The sequence below is a fragment of the Saccostrea cucullata genome, unplaced genomic scaffold (assembly GCF_032062105.1).
Source record: "Saccostrea cucullata isolate Sc308-1 unplaced genomic scaffold, CSIRO_AGI_Scuc_v1 ctg2647, whole genome shotgun sequence".
Classification (NCBI taxonomy): Eukaryota; Metazoa; Mollusca; class Bivalvia; order Ostreida; family Ostreidae; genus Saccostrea; species Saccostrea cuccullata.
In genome coordinates, this window is record NW_026938816.1 from 17,574 (window position 1) to 37,757 (window position 20,184).

Consider the following 20,184-nt stretch of genomic DNA (forward strand, 5'->3'; position numbering starts at 1 on the left):
GAAATCATGTTGCAAATGACAAAAAAAATGTCAAAACTAAAAAAAATTACCGATAAAAAATGCGAAAGAAATGTACTAAATTAAATTCTAAATTAATCCCATTATAATTTCAGCATCAAAAACGACATATTGAAAAAATAATGAAATATGAACATCAATATAGACAGTTATCAAACAGACCAGTAGGATTCCTTTCATGGCTTAAGAGATTTTAAGTTCCTAAATTGAATGAAATTAATGAGGATTTGAGTTGTTTAATAGGAAATATCCAACAGAAAGAAAAAGGAAAAAGGCAATTAAGAAATGAATTTCTCCTTGAAATTATGCTCGAAATTGAGTTTCACAAATCTAAGATGCTGATAGGTAACAGTGAGGATCGTATTCGTCATATTTCCCTTGGACTACCAAACACAATCCGGGCAAGTGATAAAAACAGATTGTTCTTGGCAAGCACAACCCCTTCATGTTACCGCTTCATTGGCTGGTAGTTACAGATATTGGAACTGGTGTACATACAGTGACCAAAGAAAAAGAACTTATTTACATACATAGAAATGATAAAATCTGCAAACTTTCACAAGACAACACAACCGAATCAACAATAATAATAAAATCAGATCAATGGAGGCCACTCTGTGTCTACAGCTCTACTTTAAATGGAGATCTATTGGTTGGTTCTGGTAAATAGGAGAAAGACTATCAAACAGAATCCAAAGTAAACCGACATTTTCCTTCGAAGGCCAGAGTAAACCGACACGATAGCAAAATATTACAGACCCAGACTCTCCAATACAAAAGGCGTAAAAAGGAAATGTAAAATTGCCCTGCAAATATAACAGAAAACACTAACGGAGACGTTATTGTGTCCGATAAAAGATCTTCACGTAAAGAAGATAGTGGTGTTGTTGTCGTAACAGATGTTGTCGTAACAGATCGTCAGGGATTTTTTTGGAATTTTCATTTGATTTCTTTATGCCCCATGGAATCTGTGTGGATGCACTCTTAAATATCCCGATCTGTAGTCGATTGTACCAACCAATACATATGCTTAACTAGGATGGTCTTCTATTGTCAATTCTACCAACAAAACAAGATGAGATAATTGAACCATTGGAAATTGGATATGACGTGAAAACCCATATTGTTTTGGTGGGATCAAACACCAACAGACTGTATGCATACAGATATATAGAACGACACGATTAAGTCGCAGATATATCAAAAACTTCAATTTGCTAGAGACATATACAGACATATAGACAGGAAGAGTTAGATCACAGTTTCATTGTAATGAATTGTAACTACCTTATCCATGTAAAGTAAAGTTCTTGTAATAAACATTTATTTATTTCCTATATAACTGACGTGTAGTTTAATATATACTACTCATAATTTGATAAGGATCATTTAAATTTTCTATGTATTTAGATAATCAATAACTGTATAACTGGCAATATTTTGTCCAAATGGAAAAAAAAATGTCTTTAACAAACTTGCACGTGTATTTCATGTCATGGAAATGGTTTCGCGTCACATTTTAAATTTTTGCTACAATTGCACGATTTTCACTCAGGCAGCGGTGTGATTCTTTGTAAGATTTAAAAGAATTCACCTGAGTGTTTACACTACGTTTATCAACACAATGGCCCCTCAACGTGTAAGGCGTCGCCTGACGACAGAACAACTAGGTAGATGTATTGGAATGCTTGACGCTGGTTATTCACAACGTGATGTTGCAAATGCGCTAAACGTCAGCCAGAGCGTTGTAAACAGAGTCTGGAACCGGCAAACTTTTGGTACAGCAGCACACCGACATGGGGGTGGTCGTTATAGATCAACAACTCAACGCCAAGACCATTTTGTTGCTCTTCAGGCACGACGCCACCCCTTCTGGACAGCAACCAGCCTGCGTAACGACCTCCTGAACGCCTCGGGGGTAAACGTCTCGACTCAGACGATACGAAATCGGCTTCACATTGCAGGTCTCAATTCGAGAAGGGCATGTGTTCGAATCCCTCTGACTGTGCGACACCGGCGGGAGGGATTGGACTGGGCTGAAGACCATGTCACTTGGACACAGAACGATTGGGTTCAAGTTCTGTTCACCGATGAGTCCAGGTATTGGTTGGACTTTACAAACAGGAGGCAACGAGTGTGGTGACGACGACGTGAACGTTTTTATGATACCCACATCAGTGAACATGACCGTTATGGCGGTGGTTCCATCATGGTCTGGGGTGGAATCAGCAGGGATGGAAGAACAGATCTGTATGTACTGGAGAGAGGAACAATGACGGGGGTGCGGTACCGGGATGAGATCCTGGATGTTTACGTTAGACCCTACGCCGGTGCTGTTGGCCCTGAGTTCATCCTGATGGATGATAACGCCCGTCCACATCGCGCCAGGGTGGTGGAGAAGTACTTTCAACAGGAAACAATTGTCCGTATGGACTGGCCAGCGCGCTCGCCGGACTTGAACCCGAATGAGCATGTATGGAACATGCTGCAAGTTGCCCTTTCACGCCGTAGAGCACAACCCACGACTTTGGCAGAGCTGGGAAACGCTCTAGTTGAAGAGTGGAAGAACCTTCCCATTGGAAACATCCGGGTGCTTATTGACAGCATGGCTCGACGTTGTCAAGCCGTCATTGATGCAAGGGGAGGCCATACTCGGTATTGACATTACATCGACTATTTGTGATGATGGATTTTCTTTAAAACCTGTGTAATTTTTTCTCTGGTTTTCAGTTAACTTTTTTGTAATGAAATGCCTTTTGGTGTTGTTATGAGATTTCAAGCATTCCTTATTGGTTAAAGTGCATGTTGTTCATAGAAACCCATTCATAACCAGAGTAAACACATTTTTGACTTAAATTTTTGTCTGTTGTTATGTTAGTGGTAAATTACACATATATAACCTAGTGATCCTTATCAAATTTCGAGTTGTATATATATGTAATGATTTTATTTTTTACTTAATCTAGTTTCTCTTGGTTCTTTTAGCCAGCATCAACTTTCAATCGGCAATAATGATTTCAAGTACCAAATTTCAAGGAAAAAATAATGAATGGCATTTTTGGGGGATAGAATTTCAGAGTATTTCTCAAATTTAATTTCGTCTTGGTCGCGTCTAAATTATTTCTGATTTTTGGATTCTGCAAAAATATTTACCAAATAATGTATTTGACATTAAGTGCACAGTCCAATGTGAAGAAATTGAAATAAACACAGAAGCACATTCATAAAATAAGACATAAACAAAAAAGATACTGTTAGACATACATGCACTACTTGCAGCAGCGACAAGGTAAAAAACAATCAAGTTGAACGTATGTCATTGGTTTAAATACTTTATTGTTGATATAATAGATACGGAATATTTAATATGGCGTATGCCTTTAACTTTAAAAGGGCTTGGGCATAGATGCATTGTTGGGAATTTTAGATGTCAATTAATTCAAAAATATCTTCAGTTCAATGATTTAAACTTACATGACTATTTAAAAAGTTCAATGACAACGACACTCTTCATAACATCACGTCAAAACGTGTGCTTGTAAACAGGGTTTGGACTCTATTAATCCTGGTGTTATTTTTCAGCTCACCTGAGCCGAAGGCTCAAGTGAGCTTTTCTGATCACATTTTGTCCGGTGTCCGTCTAGCTGTCCGTTTGTCCGTCTGTCTGTCTGTAAACTTTTCACGTTTTCGAAATCTTCTCCAGAACCACTGGGCCAATTTCAAACAAACTTGCCACAAAGCATCTTTGGGTGAAGGGAATTCAAGTTTGTTCGAATGAAGGACCACGCCCTCATTCAAGTGGAGATAATTTAGTATTAATGAAAATTTGGTGGCATGTTTTAAAAATCTTCTTCTGAAGAACCACTGTGCAAGGGGAAACATCATCAGGTAGTGTAGATTCAAGTCTGTTCACATCATGACCCCCAGGGGTAGGGCGGGGCCAAAATGGCCGACCTAAGTTTTTCATAGAAATATATGGAAAAATTCTTTAAAAATCTTCTTCTCAAGAATACCAAAGTCATAATTCATCATATTTATATTAAAGCATCCTCAGATATTGTAGAATCAAGTTTGTTCAAATAAAGACCCCGGGGGTAGGGCGGGGCCAAAATGGCCGACCAAAGTTTTACATAGAAATATAAGGGGAAATTCATTAGAAATCTTCCTCTCAAGAAAGACAATTCCATAGTTCATCATATTGATACGGAAGCATCCTCAGGTAGTGTAGATTCAAATTTGTTCAAATCATGACCTACGGGGGTAGGGCGGGGCCAAAATGGCCGACCAAAATTTTACATAGACTATAAATTCTTTAAAAATCTTCTACTTAAGAATGGCAAAGTTATAATTCATCATATTTATATGGAAACATCCTCAAGTAGTGTAGATTCAAGATTGTTCAAATCATGACCCCCGGGGAGACGGCGGGGCATAAATTTGCCGACCAAGGTTCTACATAGAGATATACAGTAAAATTCTTTAAAAATCTTCTACTTAAGAATATCAAAGTCATTATTCATCATATTTATATGGAAGCATCCGCAAGTAGTGTAGATTCAAGTTTGATTAATTCATGAACCACGGTGGTAGGGCGGGGCCAAAATGCCCAACCAAAGTTTTACATAGAAATATATAGGAAAATCCTTTTAAAATTTTCTACTTAAGAATAGCAAAATCACATTTCAACATATTTTTATGGAAACATCCTCAGGTAGTGTAGATTCAAATTCTTTCAAATAATAACCCCTGGGAGTACGGTGGGGCCAATATATGGGAAAATTCTTTTGAAATCTTCTTCTCAAGAATAGCAAAGCCATAATTCATCATATTTATATGGAAGCATCTTCAGGTAGTGTAGATTCAAATTGTTCAAATCATGACCCGGGGGGGAGGGGGGGGGGGTAGGGCGGGACCACAATGACCGACAAGGTTTTGCATAGAAATATATGGGAAAATTCTTTAAAGAATAGCAAATCAATGATTGGTCATGGGATTACTTTCGGATTTAAACTTTTTAATTATCAACCAATTTCTAATTTTTCTTTGCTACAGTACTCAGGTGAGCGATGTGGCCCATGGGCCTCTTGTTTACCGGATGTGTTAAATTTGTTTAGCGTGCATGCATCGATGAGCACGGACGAAAAATGATAAATAATGGTAAGTTGGTTTTGGTTTCTCGTATTTCTACCATGAACTTTCTTAACTTACAAATTTTATTAATACACAACCAGACGTAAAGTTTTCTTAAGAATTATTGATTAAGTCCACTTTACGAAAGTGCAAATATATGTGTCGAACAACACGCCCCGAAAGAAACACTTATCTTTAAATATGTGCGTCGACCCATAGTTTTCAATATTGGTTTGAGACTTTAGAAAAAAGCTATTGACTTAAGGCCACATGCGTGTTGTTGTTTTCTTGTTCTCATGTTTCGCTCTAGTTTTAGTCAACTCTGTGTTCTTGATGCCTGAAAAATGGCAACGGGACATAAAACCTTAAATGAGCTTAACTTCCTCGTGACTTATTAGCATTAATATCACCATTGCAGACAATTTTACAAGAAATGAACTGCATCTACTCTGCAGTACCTCTCCCACTGTGACACAACTTTACTGTAACCCAGAAATACTCTTGAAGGGCAGATGCAGCGATTTTTGTTTGGCATGATTTTGTACATGACACCTGTATCAAGTAACACAAAATCATTGATTCGTATATAAGAAGAAAGTTTGCTAAAGAATAAGAATTTAGATCTAGGGGTGCCCTTAAAAATATTGTATTGAATTTTTTCGGTCGATCAAAATCTATCAATTTCATAATTAAATTCAAGGGCATGCCTGCCGTGAGAGAACTCTACATCAAAATGCATGAAAATATTGTTGCTTTAACGGACAAACTGTTGATTTAGCCATTAAAAAAATACACAAACATACAATAGAAAACAACTCAAGTATATTGATCTTTGAATATCACTTTATCCGAATACATTCTTTGTAGTTTTAATAATTTCCAGATAAAAGAAATTTATATACACACTTTAAATATACATGTATAACAGCATGAAATGCTCATATATGAGTCGTGATATTCTTTAGATTATTTAGAACATTTAAGAAAATAAGATCTTCAAATCTGCCCACGTAATTTTAAGGGAATATTGTCAAATCTGTGAAACAGAAAGCTAATACTAACCATTTCTAAGTGATGACAAAGAAAACAGCTTTTAAAAATAAGATCAAACCTCAAGATCAAGGTCAAAATGTCGGAACACAATAGAATTTTCACAAAATACACCTGGAATACACGTATGTTTTTGGTAAATTCAAAATTAAAGAAATGTGCAAATTATAAAATCTTTTTTGTGTTTTACAATAAATTTTCTTTCTTTCTTTTAAATCGTTGCAAAATGCGTTACAAAAAGGATAAGATTTTTAAAAAAAAAATTAATACAAAGGCTGTATGTACATTGGGATTTAAAGAATAACAATCTTGTTTTAGTAGACAACAATTTAACTAGAAGTCCAGTTTTCAATTTGAGAACAGATGTTCAAACCAAAGAAATGGATGCCTCAATTATTATATATTTTTTATTAACATGTAACCGTGAAAAAAAAGAATTGTATCAAAAGGATATTTTAATTGTAGACTACCCTGAAAGAACATTTTGAATCTGGAAGAAAATGGAGGCAAAATAAAGGTAGCATCATGAATAAGAATGCCACGACACAGATCAAAGTGCTTCAATGCATTCAGTGTGAGAATTATGTGGAATTTTACTGCAGTCCATGTAAACAAAATCTGTGTATGCTTTGTAAGCAGAAACACACTGTGTACCTCGACACCAAAAACTATGATGTCGCTATTTACCGTTTAAAGCATGGAGCCTTTGTAATGCCAGAGTCATGTGATAAACACCCAGAGTGCAAATATAAAAACTGGTGCGTGTCTTGTGAATGTCCAATCTGTAATAAAAATGATAAACATCAAGGGCATAGAATTGTGGACATTAAATTAGCCTACAAAATTCTACGAGGGCAACACAAGAAAAGAATTATTCAAATTAGAGGTGAAAGTCTCCCATACAACCGTGCGATCCTAGCAGGTCTCGAATCTGACGTCAAAAGAGATGTTAAAACATTGAAAGCACAATTTTCCAGCATCCAACAAGAGCTTGCGGTTAAAGCTGAAAACTTGAAAAAACTTATCGAAATACATAGAAAGGCAGTTACTGATTTATATGAAACAAATATTTATATGAGTTTTATAATGAAGCATCAAAAAATGACAGAGTATGTGCATATATACGAGCAACTGGCAAACAAGCCTGTGAGGTTTCTGTTGTTCATAAAGAAAACCCCTGTCCCCAAGACAATAGAACTTCCTGATAACATAAAGTGTAACTTTAATAAAGTAATAAGAATAAGAGACACTCTAGAGCTATTAGTTGAAATCAAAATCACAGAGGCAAGAAAAAGACAAGTTAGAAATGAGCATATGTTAAGACTGTTAAAAGGGGCTATCCTAAATACTAAGCATGTTGATGTGACTAATTTATATCACGGTGGACACATTTCTTTTGTGACGTCAGATAGACTTTGGATCAGTGATGGACGCAGTCTTATTTTGACCAATTCTAAAGGTAACAATCTACATCATTTATTTGATGTAAGTGAATACTATGGTGTACATACAGTAAACAGTGCAGGAGAGTTGAATTATGTAGACAAAGAGTGGAACATTAACAAACTTAGTGCAGACAATACTACAAAATCGACATTGATGAAGAGAACAGAATTGTGGGAACCATGGTGTATCTGTCATTCTTCCTTAACTGGAGATTTGCTGGTCATGATGAGATATGATACAGGTAATCTTAACATATCTTTATCAGATGTGAAAGTCATTCGGTACAATAGTACACTACAACCAATCCAAACCATCCAATACCACAAGACAGGCGAACCATTATATCGTGACCCTGTCTACATCACGGAGAACAGGATTGGGGATATTATTGTGTCTGATATAGGGCAGGGTGTGGTAGTCACAGACCGTGAGGGGAAATATCGTTTCACTTACACAGGACCGCCGAAAGGATTGAACTCTGGATTCTTTATGCCAAGTGGAATTTGTGTAGATACATTCTTAAATATCCTGATCTGTGGTCGAATAGACCAAACAATACACATGATTGACAAGGACGGCTATCTCCTGTCAATTATATCAACAAAACAAGATGGAATGGTTGAGTCATTGGGACTGGGATATGACGAGAAAAATCATCTTGTTTGGATGGGATCAGGCAACACCAACTGACTGTGTGTATACAGACATATAGAACGACAAGATTATCTTGCATAAACTTTTAATGTGTTGGTTTTTGGCTGAATTGTTACATATCAACTGGCAAAACTTTTTGTGATGAATTTGACTACAGAATATTCTGTATACTTAATCAATAGGTAGGGCTTAAGGCAGGTTATAATCGGTCAACAGGGTACGCTTATTCCTCCCAGGCACCTGATCCCATCGATTTATATGTGTCCCTGTTATGCACTATACACAGAATTGTATTGTGAGATGTTTTTTTAGCATGGTTGATCATTGTTCCTTTTATTCACCTTTTACGAACATGTACAGACAAACAGACGAGGAGATTTCGGACACTTTTATTTATATAAATAATAATCATTTGATCCACGTACAATGATCGTGGATATTTAGTTTTGTTCGTGAGATATCGGGGTATAAAGATAACGAACATTACTCAAGCTCAATTTTATTTAAGGAACACAAATCAGGGACATTTCAAAGTTCATAGGTGAATATATATACACCTGTGTGTGCTCCTTGTCATAATCGGCAAAAAAGGCAGAACAAAATTCGTAGACAATTCAGCGTGTAAATTAGTATGTAAAACGTCCATCAGCATTTGACTCAATATATATGATACTTACGTTGTTTGTAAAATTTGCAAAATTAATTATGTTGTTAGAAATTCCTACAAAAAACATCTTGTTGAATTATTTTAAAAAATTTAAAATCCTTTTCAAATCAAAATAAAGAAAGTAATCAGCATCCTATAATTTTGTTACTTTTTTTGGTTTTAGGTAAAATAGGTCCCAGATCACACTCTGAAAGGATATCATCTTGATATCCTTTTACACTGTAACAAAATAGTTTTATTCAATGTCTAAATGTCAATACTTCACTGAAAATGTTATAGAGTATTATATGAAAAATCAGGATAAGGATAATGTAATTTTGCTTCTTCCATTACTTATATGAACAATTAAAGCTAAGTAACCTTTTTCTAATAGTTTTAGGAAACTTAATTTGTCCACTACAAAAAGTGTTCAGGATCAGTTGGACATAAATGTGGTGAATTTAATCTAGAAGTTAATATTTAATCCATTTTTTTCCTTCTGTCGAAAGTTCTTGAGTAACTGCCTTCCCACATTTTATTACGCACGTATATTGTCAGGGTCAGTTAAGAATTTGAAAGAAAGGTTAAATCATTGGGATAGTTCTTTATTGAATAACTGTTTAATTATTTGGTTTCTATGCTGTTTATCTTAATTTTAGACCGTTTCATTTCGCATGGCTGATTATAGGTAAAGTATGCAACTTCTTTGTTAGTGATTTACTAGTAAAAATAAGAGATAAGCTTTGCATGCTGTACTCCACGATCAATAAAACCAGAGACATTAACTGACATATAAAGATAAGAAAAATAGGGAAAATGTTTTCAAATTATTTTATCTTGATCATACATGCATTATTATGCTCACTTATTTTTTCCTATTTTTCAAACACTCCTTATTATGACATAGTTTAAAACAAACCTATTTAGTCAATTTAAAAAAAAAGGAAATATTTTCTGACATTGAAAGGTAAGAAAAATGCAACAAAAATTTGCAAATTATTTGATTGTAAACATACTTGCATTCTGACTTTTTTCTGAATAACTTGTTATTCACTTTGAGGGGGGTTAAAATTCTTGCTTTAGTGAACAATTTTACTAGACGTACATTTTAAAATTTTAGGTATACCTTTACTCAGATGACTGAAAATACCACTGATAAGAACAAAATACCACCTATTGCACATTGTACACCTATGATTATTGTGTTAAATTTCGATTTCGAATAACTAGATCAATGACCTCGTTTTCAAGTTAGGGGCCCTTGAGTATTTCTCGGGAAATTCCTCAATTTTTCACACTAAGAGCAACAAAAATTAATAATGAAATATTATGGCAAGGGAACAGAGTTTCTCTATATAAAGAAATGAGTAGATTTTGGGTTGTAAACGTGATAGTTATTACAGTCCGAATCTCCTCTGTCATAATTTTTTCCCCCATTTTTAATCAAGTATTGCAAAAAATCTGAGTGATAAGAACTCTAAATTATTTATATAGCCTCGGATTACTTTTGTCACCCTCATTTTCATGGTATTAATATTATATGGGGTCAATGATCAAATTATATAGATATGTTGACTGGAGTGGTTTTTGTACATGTTTTTGAATTTTTTGATGTCATAGCATTCATTTTTTTGAAATAATTTATGAGCTTAAGCACATATAAAATTTTCAAATTGATGTCTTAAAATACATATAACATTTACTTTGTGATTAATATTGCCCCCCCCCAAAAAAAAATTCAAAAATTCAAAATTTAGTTCGAATTTCCTCTGCATAGCCATACATTGAGTTTTGTTCCTGTATATTTTCTTCAAAGACTTACATATTAAATGTTTAAATTGATATTCAAATAAACTTAGCTATTTTATCCATTTAAAACAATTTTTGATTAAATATATTATACTTTATAAAATTATCTCTCTGATTTCTGAAACCCGAGTAAACGTCATCCTTAAATCATTTTACTTATCATGAAAATTAATGTCTAAGAATACATTATATTTTGTTTAATTGTAGACTGTCCCTTGAAACGACTTTTTAATTCAAATAAAAAAATATATTTAAGTAGCACAATGAATAAAGATATCACAACACAACTTAAAGTACTTCAATGTTGTCTGTGTCAGAGGGATGTGGAGTTCTACTGCAGACAATGTGAACAAAATTTCTGTATGCCTTGTAAGCAGAAACACGTCGTGTATCTCGATACCAAAGACTATGATGTCGTTATATACCGCTTAAAGCATAGAGACTTTATAACACCAGAGTTATGTGATATGCACCCAGAATGCAAATATAAAAACTGGTGCAAATTCTGTAAATGTCCCATCTGTGATAAAAATGATAAACATCAAGATCATGAAATTCTGGATATCAAATTAGCCTGCACGGTTCAAAGACAGGAACACAGAGAACGAATCATTCAAATGAGAGGTGATATTCTACCATACAATCGTGCAATTTCAGAAAGTCTCAAGTTTTTAGTCAAAAAAGATGTAAAAACATTGAAAGCACAATTTTCCAGCATCCAACATAAGCTAACGGTGAAAGCAGAAAACTTGAAAAAAAACTTATCTATATGCATAGTAAGGCACCTAATGAAAAAACAAATTCTTATATCAGTTTTGCCTTAAAGCATAAAAAAATGAAGGATTATGTGAATAGATTTGAAAAACTGGCAAATAAGTCTGTCAGGTTTCTGTTGTTCATAAAGAAAATCCCTGTCCCCAAACCAAAAGAACTTCCAGATAACATAACATGCAGCTTATGGGGAGAAATCAATAAAAGAGACATAAAGAACTTTTTTGTTGAAATCAAAATCACAGAGACAGGAAAAAGAAAAGTTAGAGCTGAAAAAATGTTAAAGCTGATGCAAAAAGGAATGTAAAAGAAGTATGTTACTGTGACTGACTTAATTCATAGTATTCACATTTCTTTTGTGACACAAGATAAAATTTGGGTCAGTGGTGGACTTAATTTAATTTTGACACATTCTAAAGGTAAATTTCTTCATCATTTGTCATATGTAAATGAATATTATGGTGTACATGCGGTAAACAATGCAGGAGAACTAATTTATGTAGACCAGGACTGGAACATTAACAAAATGAGTGTAGACAATACTACAAAGTCGACACTGATAAAGAGAACAGAACTATGGGAACCATGGTGTATCTGTCACTCAGCCTCTACAGGAGATTTGCTGGTCATGATGAGATATGATACAAAAAACTCTATCATTAACTCAGTGGTGAAAGTCATTCGGTTTAACAGTAATGTACAACCAGTACAAATCATCCAGTACGACAACTCAGGCCAGAAATTATATAGTGAACCTATCTATATCAAAGAGAACCATAATGGAGATATTATTGTTTCCGATGGATGGCGTGGTGTGGTGGTCACAGACCATAATGGAAATTATCGTTTCACTTACAGAGGACAATCAAAAGTATTTCCATGGATGTTCTTTGTTCCACATGGAACCTGCGTAGATACATTCTTAAATATACTGATCTGTAGTCGAACGGATCACACAATACACATGATTAACAAGGACGGTCTCCTGCTGTCAATTCTATCAACAAAATAAGATGGGATATTTACACCATTGTGTCTGGGATATGATGAGAAAAATCATCTTGTTTGGATGGGATCAGGCCACACCAACAGTCTTTGTGTATACAGACATATAGAACGACAAGATTATCTTGCATAAACTTTAATTTGCTAGTGGTTTGGCTGACTTATTTCAATCCATTTGATAGAAATTTGTTTTGTGCTGAACTTGACTACAGAAAAATCCATATACTTGATCAATACATAGGTTTCTGGGCAGGGTATGACAGGTCAACAGGAGAAGCTTACTCCTCTTAGGCACCTCATCCCACACCTGTAATTTATATGGATATCTGTTATGCTCTGGTCACAGAATAGTTTAGTTTTTTTAATAGATAGATCACTGTGCGTTATACACACATTTTTCATACATTACAGACAAGAATGTTTCAGACGCTCTTATTGGTATGAATAATAATGATCTGATGCCCATACATTGAGAGTTAATATTTATGTTTTAATCATGAGATATAGAGATAACGAACAATTTTCAAGCTTAGTTCATTTAACGAGTGCAAATCAGGAGCAGAACAAACGCTGGCCTCTAAAACTTCAGAGGTGATTTCAGTGCCATGGAGTCGTAAGCATCCACTGCCTACCGGTCATACCCACCGTGTACTCCTTGTCATGATAGGAAAAAGGAAAAATTGTAGACAATTGAGTAAATCAATATGAAAAAAATCCATCAATATTTGACACGATATATAAAATACGTAATTTTTTTAATTTTGCAAAAAAATGATGCTGTTATAAATTCGTACCAAAAAATATCTTATTAAATTCTTTGAAAAAAGAAAGTCAATGTAAAAGGGAAAGATACCAGCATCCTTTAAGTTCTGCTGTAAAATGGGCCTAGGTCACACTGTCAAAGGATATCATTTTGATATCATTAAACTCTTTGACAGAATATCACCTTTATTCAATGTATGGATCTCAGTGTTTTAATGTTGAAAATGTAATAAAGTAGTATATAAAAAATCAGGATGACATTCATGTTATTTTGCATCAACCAATTGCAAAGCTTATGAATAATTCTTCCATTGCAAATCTGAACAGCGTAAAATAAATGTTTTTTGTCCTTTAGTTAATTACAATTTTACAACAGAAATTCTGACTTGTAAGTTGAAACTCACATGCTGTACAGTAAAAAGTGAAAAAAATTAAATCTAAGAAGACTTAATATTCCACCACAATAAAGTGTTCAGTGAAGAAAATCAAATTAACATTGAATCCGGATTTTTTTCTTCTGTCGAGCCTTCTTGAATAAACTGCCCTCCCACGTTACATAACATATGTATATTACCATGTATATTTTCAGGATCAGTAATGCACTTGGAAGAAGCATGGACGTAATGGGACGGCCCTTACTTGTTGTATAACTGTTTAATTGTAAATATTTTATTTGGTTTCTACAGTTTATCTGGAGTTTAAAAAGTTTTCTACTTCATGGGTGATTATAAGTAAAGTATGCAACTTATTTGATATTGATTACTAGTACAAAGAAAAGATAACGTTTTACCGTTGGTACTCTACGATCAATAAAACAGAAATATGTATTGCTATAGATAGATAAGAAACACGTCGTGAAAGTTTTCAAACTTATTGATCATGCACATGTGTGAAATTTTGCAATTTTTTTTCGGATAACCTGTTTTCAAACAATGTTTTACTATGACATTGTTTATAAGAAAATAATTCAGTAAGTTTCCTTTTGAAAATTTCACTAGTGTGAATTTATAATAAATTTCACAAGTTTGTGGTTTGTTTTGTAGTATTAGTTAATCCTCGGACAATTAAATAAATGCACGACAGGACAATTGTGACACCATCAAAGAAGATGAAGTTAGGAAACTTTAAAAAAAACTAGATGCTGTCATGAGACAGTAATACCCGCACTAAGGTGTTTGCCTCTAAATGCACACTCCTCTAAAATTGGGCTTTACCAAGGAAAAAGTCAATATAATTCAATAATTTACATAATAGGGCCTCCATGTATTCATCAAATTGAGCATAATATTCTCAAGTGAACATGTGACCCATGGGCCTCGATCTTATAGGTACATGTATTTCATATTCGTAATTCATTACCAGTCTGAAATTAAACAACAGAATTCAATTAATGATGTAAATTAGGTTTGAAACAAGGGGGGGGGGTTAAATTTTTGGCCCATAATTGGAACTTTTTAAATCTATTTTCTCATATAGATCAACAAAAAAATATTATTCAAATTAGTGTAAAGCGTTTTTGATGATTTTTTTCAAAATGTACAAACTTTTTTATACTTGATTAGGCAGAAACACCTTGAAAGATGCCATATACCATGTATACCAATCAATTTAGTCAACCCCCACCCCTCTCCCATCAACACACACACACACACACACACACACCCTCACACACACACACACACACACCCTCACACACACACACACACACAAACACACCCTATTTTCCTGTTGTTGGAAATAGGCCTAGATGGCAAAGTTAAGATAAAACATCTTTTGTAAATAATAATTTTGAATTTGTTCTTATACTGTAAATGTATCTGAAGACCTGCATCACATTGGGCTTGCGTCACGTGCTTAACTTAAGTACTAGTTTTACCATTATCATTTTTAGATAGCACTGCACGTGCAGTACTAGGCGTAGTGCTGTGTACACATCATTGCATGTATGTCAGTAGGAATTATTTTGTGTTTTAATTGGATTATATTTCATGAAGTTGGAGCTATGGCAGTCGGTAAGTACACGTTTTGGTATAGATTTGGGTAAAATAGTCTGAAATGCAACTGGTTAGGTTAAAGTTTAAAGGATCAAAGGTCATCCGATGCTGCAATATTCTAAAGAGTTATCGCCCGTTATCGACTTTACATTCAGTTACAAGATACAGAATTTTTTTTCTGGGAGGGAGGGGGGATTTCCAGACCAGAATTTCCTGAGAAGCAAATAAAAGGAGAAGTTATGGTGGTGTCTGTTTTCTAGGGTGGAGGGCATCCAAAGTCTTGCAAATTGGGGGGGGGGATCTCAAGATACAAAACAGTAATGGCAAATGATTATGTGACTCCTAAATAGTAGGAAACTTTTTCCATTTGACCATACATAATTTTGCGTTTTTTGTGTTATTATGTTATGTAAATTTAATGGTATAAAGGTTTTGAACTCCCTGGAGGTCATCCCCACTCTCCTAATGATTCTAAACTGGAAATGTTCACAATATGACTGCATTAAATGAAATAAAAGTGCATCAATGATAAGATTGCTTGACATTTCATTCATCAACCTATCCTCCTAGAATTAGGAATGAAAATCATTCAAAGAGATGGACCACATTAAAGTATTTGTATATAGGCTATTAACATATTTTTTTTTAAATGTATAACAAGCAGTAGTTTGCATACATGTCATGAATAAACAGGGGTCTGGGATGGGGTGAGGGGAAGGATCGAGTTCCTGTCTCTTTACGTCTTAATGGTTGAAAACTCCTAAAATGAATGTTGACCTCAAATCTGACTTGTCCTCATTATTTTTCAAGTGATGGTGTCTCCATTTGAGTTAAAAATTCCTGAGAGGGATGTTTAACAACAAACAAACAATTAAATGACATAAAAACACAATATTGATTTGCGTTAAGAAATATGCAGGGGATTTTTTTCCATCATAAATCTTCTTCTCAAGAACAGCAAGGGCATTATCATCCCCCGTTTTCACTTTCTGGGGAAAGGGAGGGAACATTAAATCTTATTTGTCTGTCAGTCTGGCCATCCTTGACAGTATGTGCATCTGTCACAATAAATTTAACCTTGATCATAACTTTTGAATAATATGAGATAGGGCTTTCATATTTCACATGTACATTACCACAAAACTTTCTAAATGTACTATGATTTTTTAACCCAAGTGAGACCTTGACCTTAAAATTTTACCTACTTTCCAAAAAATAACATTTTAAATTAAAGCCATATATGGCGTATGTACAATGAAAATTATTAAGACTAAAATTATAAAAACTTATTATTTGTATCATTACTTTACATAAAGATAGAAATTTTCCGTAAATAACAAAATCTAAGTCAATTGCTTTATAAAGATATCACAATTTAATTTGGATTCTCGGAATTTTCTCCGACTCGGAAGAAAATACAAAAGATTTAAATAACACATTACACAGAAGATAAAATCGTATAATTAGTTGAAACGAAGTGTTCTCCGTGTTCAAAATTGTATGAAAAGTTTTAATTTAAATGTATTAACTATATTTCTTGACTTAATTCTGTATTTTTTAAAATTATATTTTTTGATCAGTTACGCCATATATGGCTTTAATCATTTTGAAAGAGAAAAGATATGGCATTTAAATTATACATGTATATTACATGTGAAAAGACTTTTCTAAATATATCATGACTTTTGACTCTGTGATCTTGACCTAGAAGTTTAACCTACTTTTCAAAAATATTATATTATATATTTATATATATATAACTTTTGATTGAAAAGAGATGGGTCTTTCATATTTGACATGTACTTTACCTGCAACAAAATATTTCCAGCATGCGATGATTTCCCCCCTTTGACCTAATTTTCATAAAGTGACATATGATAGGGGTGCATATTTGATACACAATCTGCCATAAATTATGGCATCCCATTCACTTAAACACAGAAAGCAGAGGACCACAATTCTTTGAATTTGCTTGTATAATCTTGATATGGAAACATCCGCATATAATGTAGATTCAAGTTTTTTATGCTACGCCATGATTAGGAATACATGTATTAGTTTTTGTCATGTCCGTCCTCCACCCTTCCATCTATCTTTCCATCGAGCTCAAAGAAATTACTTTCTAGATATTTTTATCAAAGTTCATATGTTGATGCATATACTGATGAAAACTATCCAACTGCGGCAATTTTTTTTACCTTTACTTTTCTTTGACCTTCACTTAACTTTTCTTAAAATTAGTGTTTAGCTTTATTTTAAAGAAACCGTAACGATTCAAGTTGTGTAATGAAACTTCACATGATGATACGTACTGATGTAAGCAGTTAAAGCTTTACAATGCTTCACTCTTTTTTACCTTGACATTTCCTGTGATCTTGACCTCACTTTTCTAAAATTAATGTCTTAGACTAGATCAGTTTTGAATAAACAGTTCAAGATATATATATCAAACTTCATATGCTGATACATACTGATGAGAGCTATTATTGCATTAACTTATTTTGACCTTGAATTTTCTTTTGACCTTGACCTCACTTTTTAAAATATGTGTTTATCTAAGTTTTAAATAAACCATTAATTATATTTTTATCAAACTTCATATGCTAATAGTAAATTCACACTGATGCAAGCTTTTCAGCTAGAACAACATTTTGACCACAACCTTTCCTTTGACCTTTCTTTTCTTAAAACAAAGTGTTAAGCTCAGTTTCATTAAATCATTCAAGATATTTTTATCAAACATAATATGCTGATATGTATTATTGAGAGCTATTCAGCTGCATCAAAAATTTCATCTTGCACATTCCTGTGACCTTGACCTCCCTCCTCTTTAATTTGTATTTTGCTAAGTTTTTAAGAAATAATTTAAGACATTTTTATGTTTAACATGCACTTATACATAATTTGATGAGAATTTATTATCTATATCCAATTTATTTATATTTTAGTTTCAATTCTGAAAAAAACTGTTTAAGATATTTTCATCAAACTTTATACACTAATACAAATTTTAGTTTTGAGTTTTTAGCTCACCTGAGCCGAAGGCTCAAGTGAGCTTTTCTGATCACATTTTGTCTGGTGTCCGTCTGTCTGTCTGTCTGTAAACTTTTCACATTTTCGACTTCTTCTCAAAAACCACTGGGCCATTTCAACCAAACTTGCCACAAAGCATCCTTGGGTGAAGGGGATTCAAGTTTCTTCAAATGAAGGGCCACGCCCTCATTCAAGGGGAGATAATTGGGAATTAATGAAAATTTGGTGGCATGTTTTAAAAATCTTCTTCTCAAGAACCACTGTGCCAGGAAGGATGAAACTTATGGGTTAACATCCTCAGGTAGTGTAGATTCAAATTTGTTCAAATCATGACCCCCGGGGGTAGGGCAGGGCCAAAATGGCCGACCAAAGTTTTACATAGAAATATATTGGAAAATTCTTTAAAAATCTTCTTCTCAAGAACCACTGTGCCAGGAAAGATGAAACTTATGGGGTAACATCCTCAGGTAGTGTAGATTCAAGTTTGTTCAAATCATGACCCCCAGGGGTAGGGCAGGGCCAAAATGGCTGACCAAAGTTTTACATAGAAATATATAGGAAAATTCTTTAAAAATCTTCTTCTCAAGAATGACAAAGCCATAATTCATCAAATTTATATTGAAGCATCCTCAGGTAGTGAAGATTCAAGTTTGTTCAAATCATGACCCTGGGGGTAGGGCAGGGCCAAAAAGGCCGACCAAAGTTTTACATAGAAATTTATGGGAAAATTCTTTAAAAATCTTCTTCTCAAAAATGACAAATCCATAATTCATCATATTTATATGGAAGCATCTTCAGGTAGTGTAGATTCAAATTTGTTTAAATCATGACCCCAGGGGGTAGGGCCGGGCCAAAATGGCCGACCAAAGTTTTACATAGAAATATATGGGAAAATTCTTTAAAAATCTTTTTCTCAAGAATGACAAATCCATAATTCATCATATTTATATGGAAGCATCTTCAGGTAGTGTAGATTCAAATTTGTTTAAATCATGACCCCAGGGGGTAGGGCCGGGCCAAAATGGCCGACCAAAGTTTTACATAGAAATATATGGGAAAATTCTTTGAAGAAAAGCAAATCCATGATTGATCATGGGATTACTTTTGGATTATAACTTTTCAATAATAAACCAATTTCTACTTTTTCTTAGCTACAGTACTCAGGTAAGCAATGTGGCCCAATGGGCCTCTTCTTTAATGTACCATTAGTAATACACATCTGGCGGGACATTCATGTCCTATAGACATATTTCTAGTTTTTCAAATCATCACCTCAGGCTAGGGTCAGGCCACAATTAGGGATCAAAGTTTTATTTAGGAATAAAAGGAAACACATCTTTAAAATTCTTCTTTTCAAGAACACCAAGAGCATGATTAATATGGAAATATTCTCAAGAGGTGTAGATTCAAGTTTGTACAAATCATGACCCCCAGGGTTAGGGAGTGGCCATATTTTTCCAGCCCCTTTTTGCCATCCATATAAAAATTCAAATTTTGAAACCATTTTACACATACACAAAACAAACCAATCATTTTCTAAATGATCAGGGTTTAAAGCTATTGCAGCATAAGATATTAGGGAAGTTCTTGAAAGCAGGGTGATTAAACATGTCAAATATATGTAAAAAAAAAAAAAAAAAAATTCTACCCCGATTTGATCCCCATCCCCCCACCCCACCCCCCACCCCCCGGGCAAAATGAAAATTCCGAAACCTTACTGCACATCTACATGACACCCCCAACCATTTCTTAAAAGATGATTAGGCTACTGAGTAAAATGTAAGAGGAGTTTAGGGAAGACGGGACTTTTTGCATAAAAAACATCAATTTTTTACCCTCATTTGACCCCCCGGGGCAAAATCAAAA

The 20,184-nt window shown here is 34.1% G+C and overlaps 2 protein-coding genes across 2 annotated transcripts; both read left to right on the top strand.

Annotated features, from left to right (window-relative positions):
* Nucleotides 1-6,723: 6,723 nt before the first annotated feature.
* LOC134251464 (uncharacterized) lies at nucleotides 6,724-8,334 on the top strand. The gene has a single exon (XM_062733892.1). The coding sequence runs from the start codon at nucleotides 6,724-6,726 to the stop codon at nucleotides 8,332-8,334; it is 1,611 nt and encodes a 536-aa protein (XP_062589876.1).
* A 3,716-nt stretch (nucleotides 8,335-12,050) lies between these two features.
* LOC134251465 (uncharacterized) lies at nucleotides 12,051-12,536 on the top strand. Its single transcript, XM_062733893.1, has one exon. The coding sequence runs from the start codon at nucleotides 12,051-12,053 to the stop codon at nucleotides 12,534-12,536; it is 486 nt and encodes a 161-aa protein (XP_062589877.1).
* The last annotated feature ends 7,648 nt before the right edge of the window (nucleotides 12,537-20,184 follow it).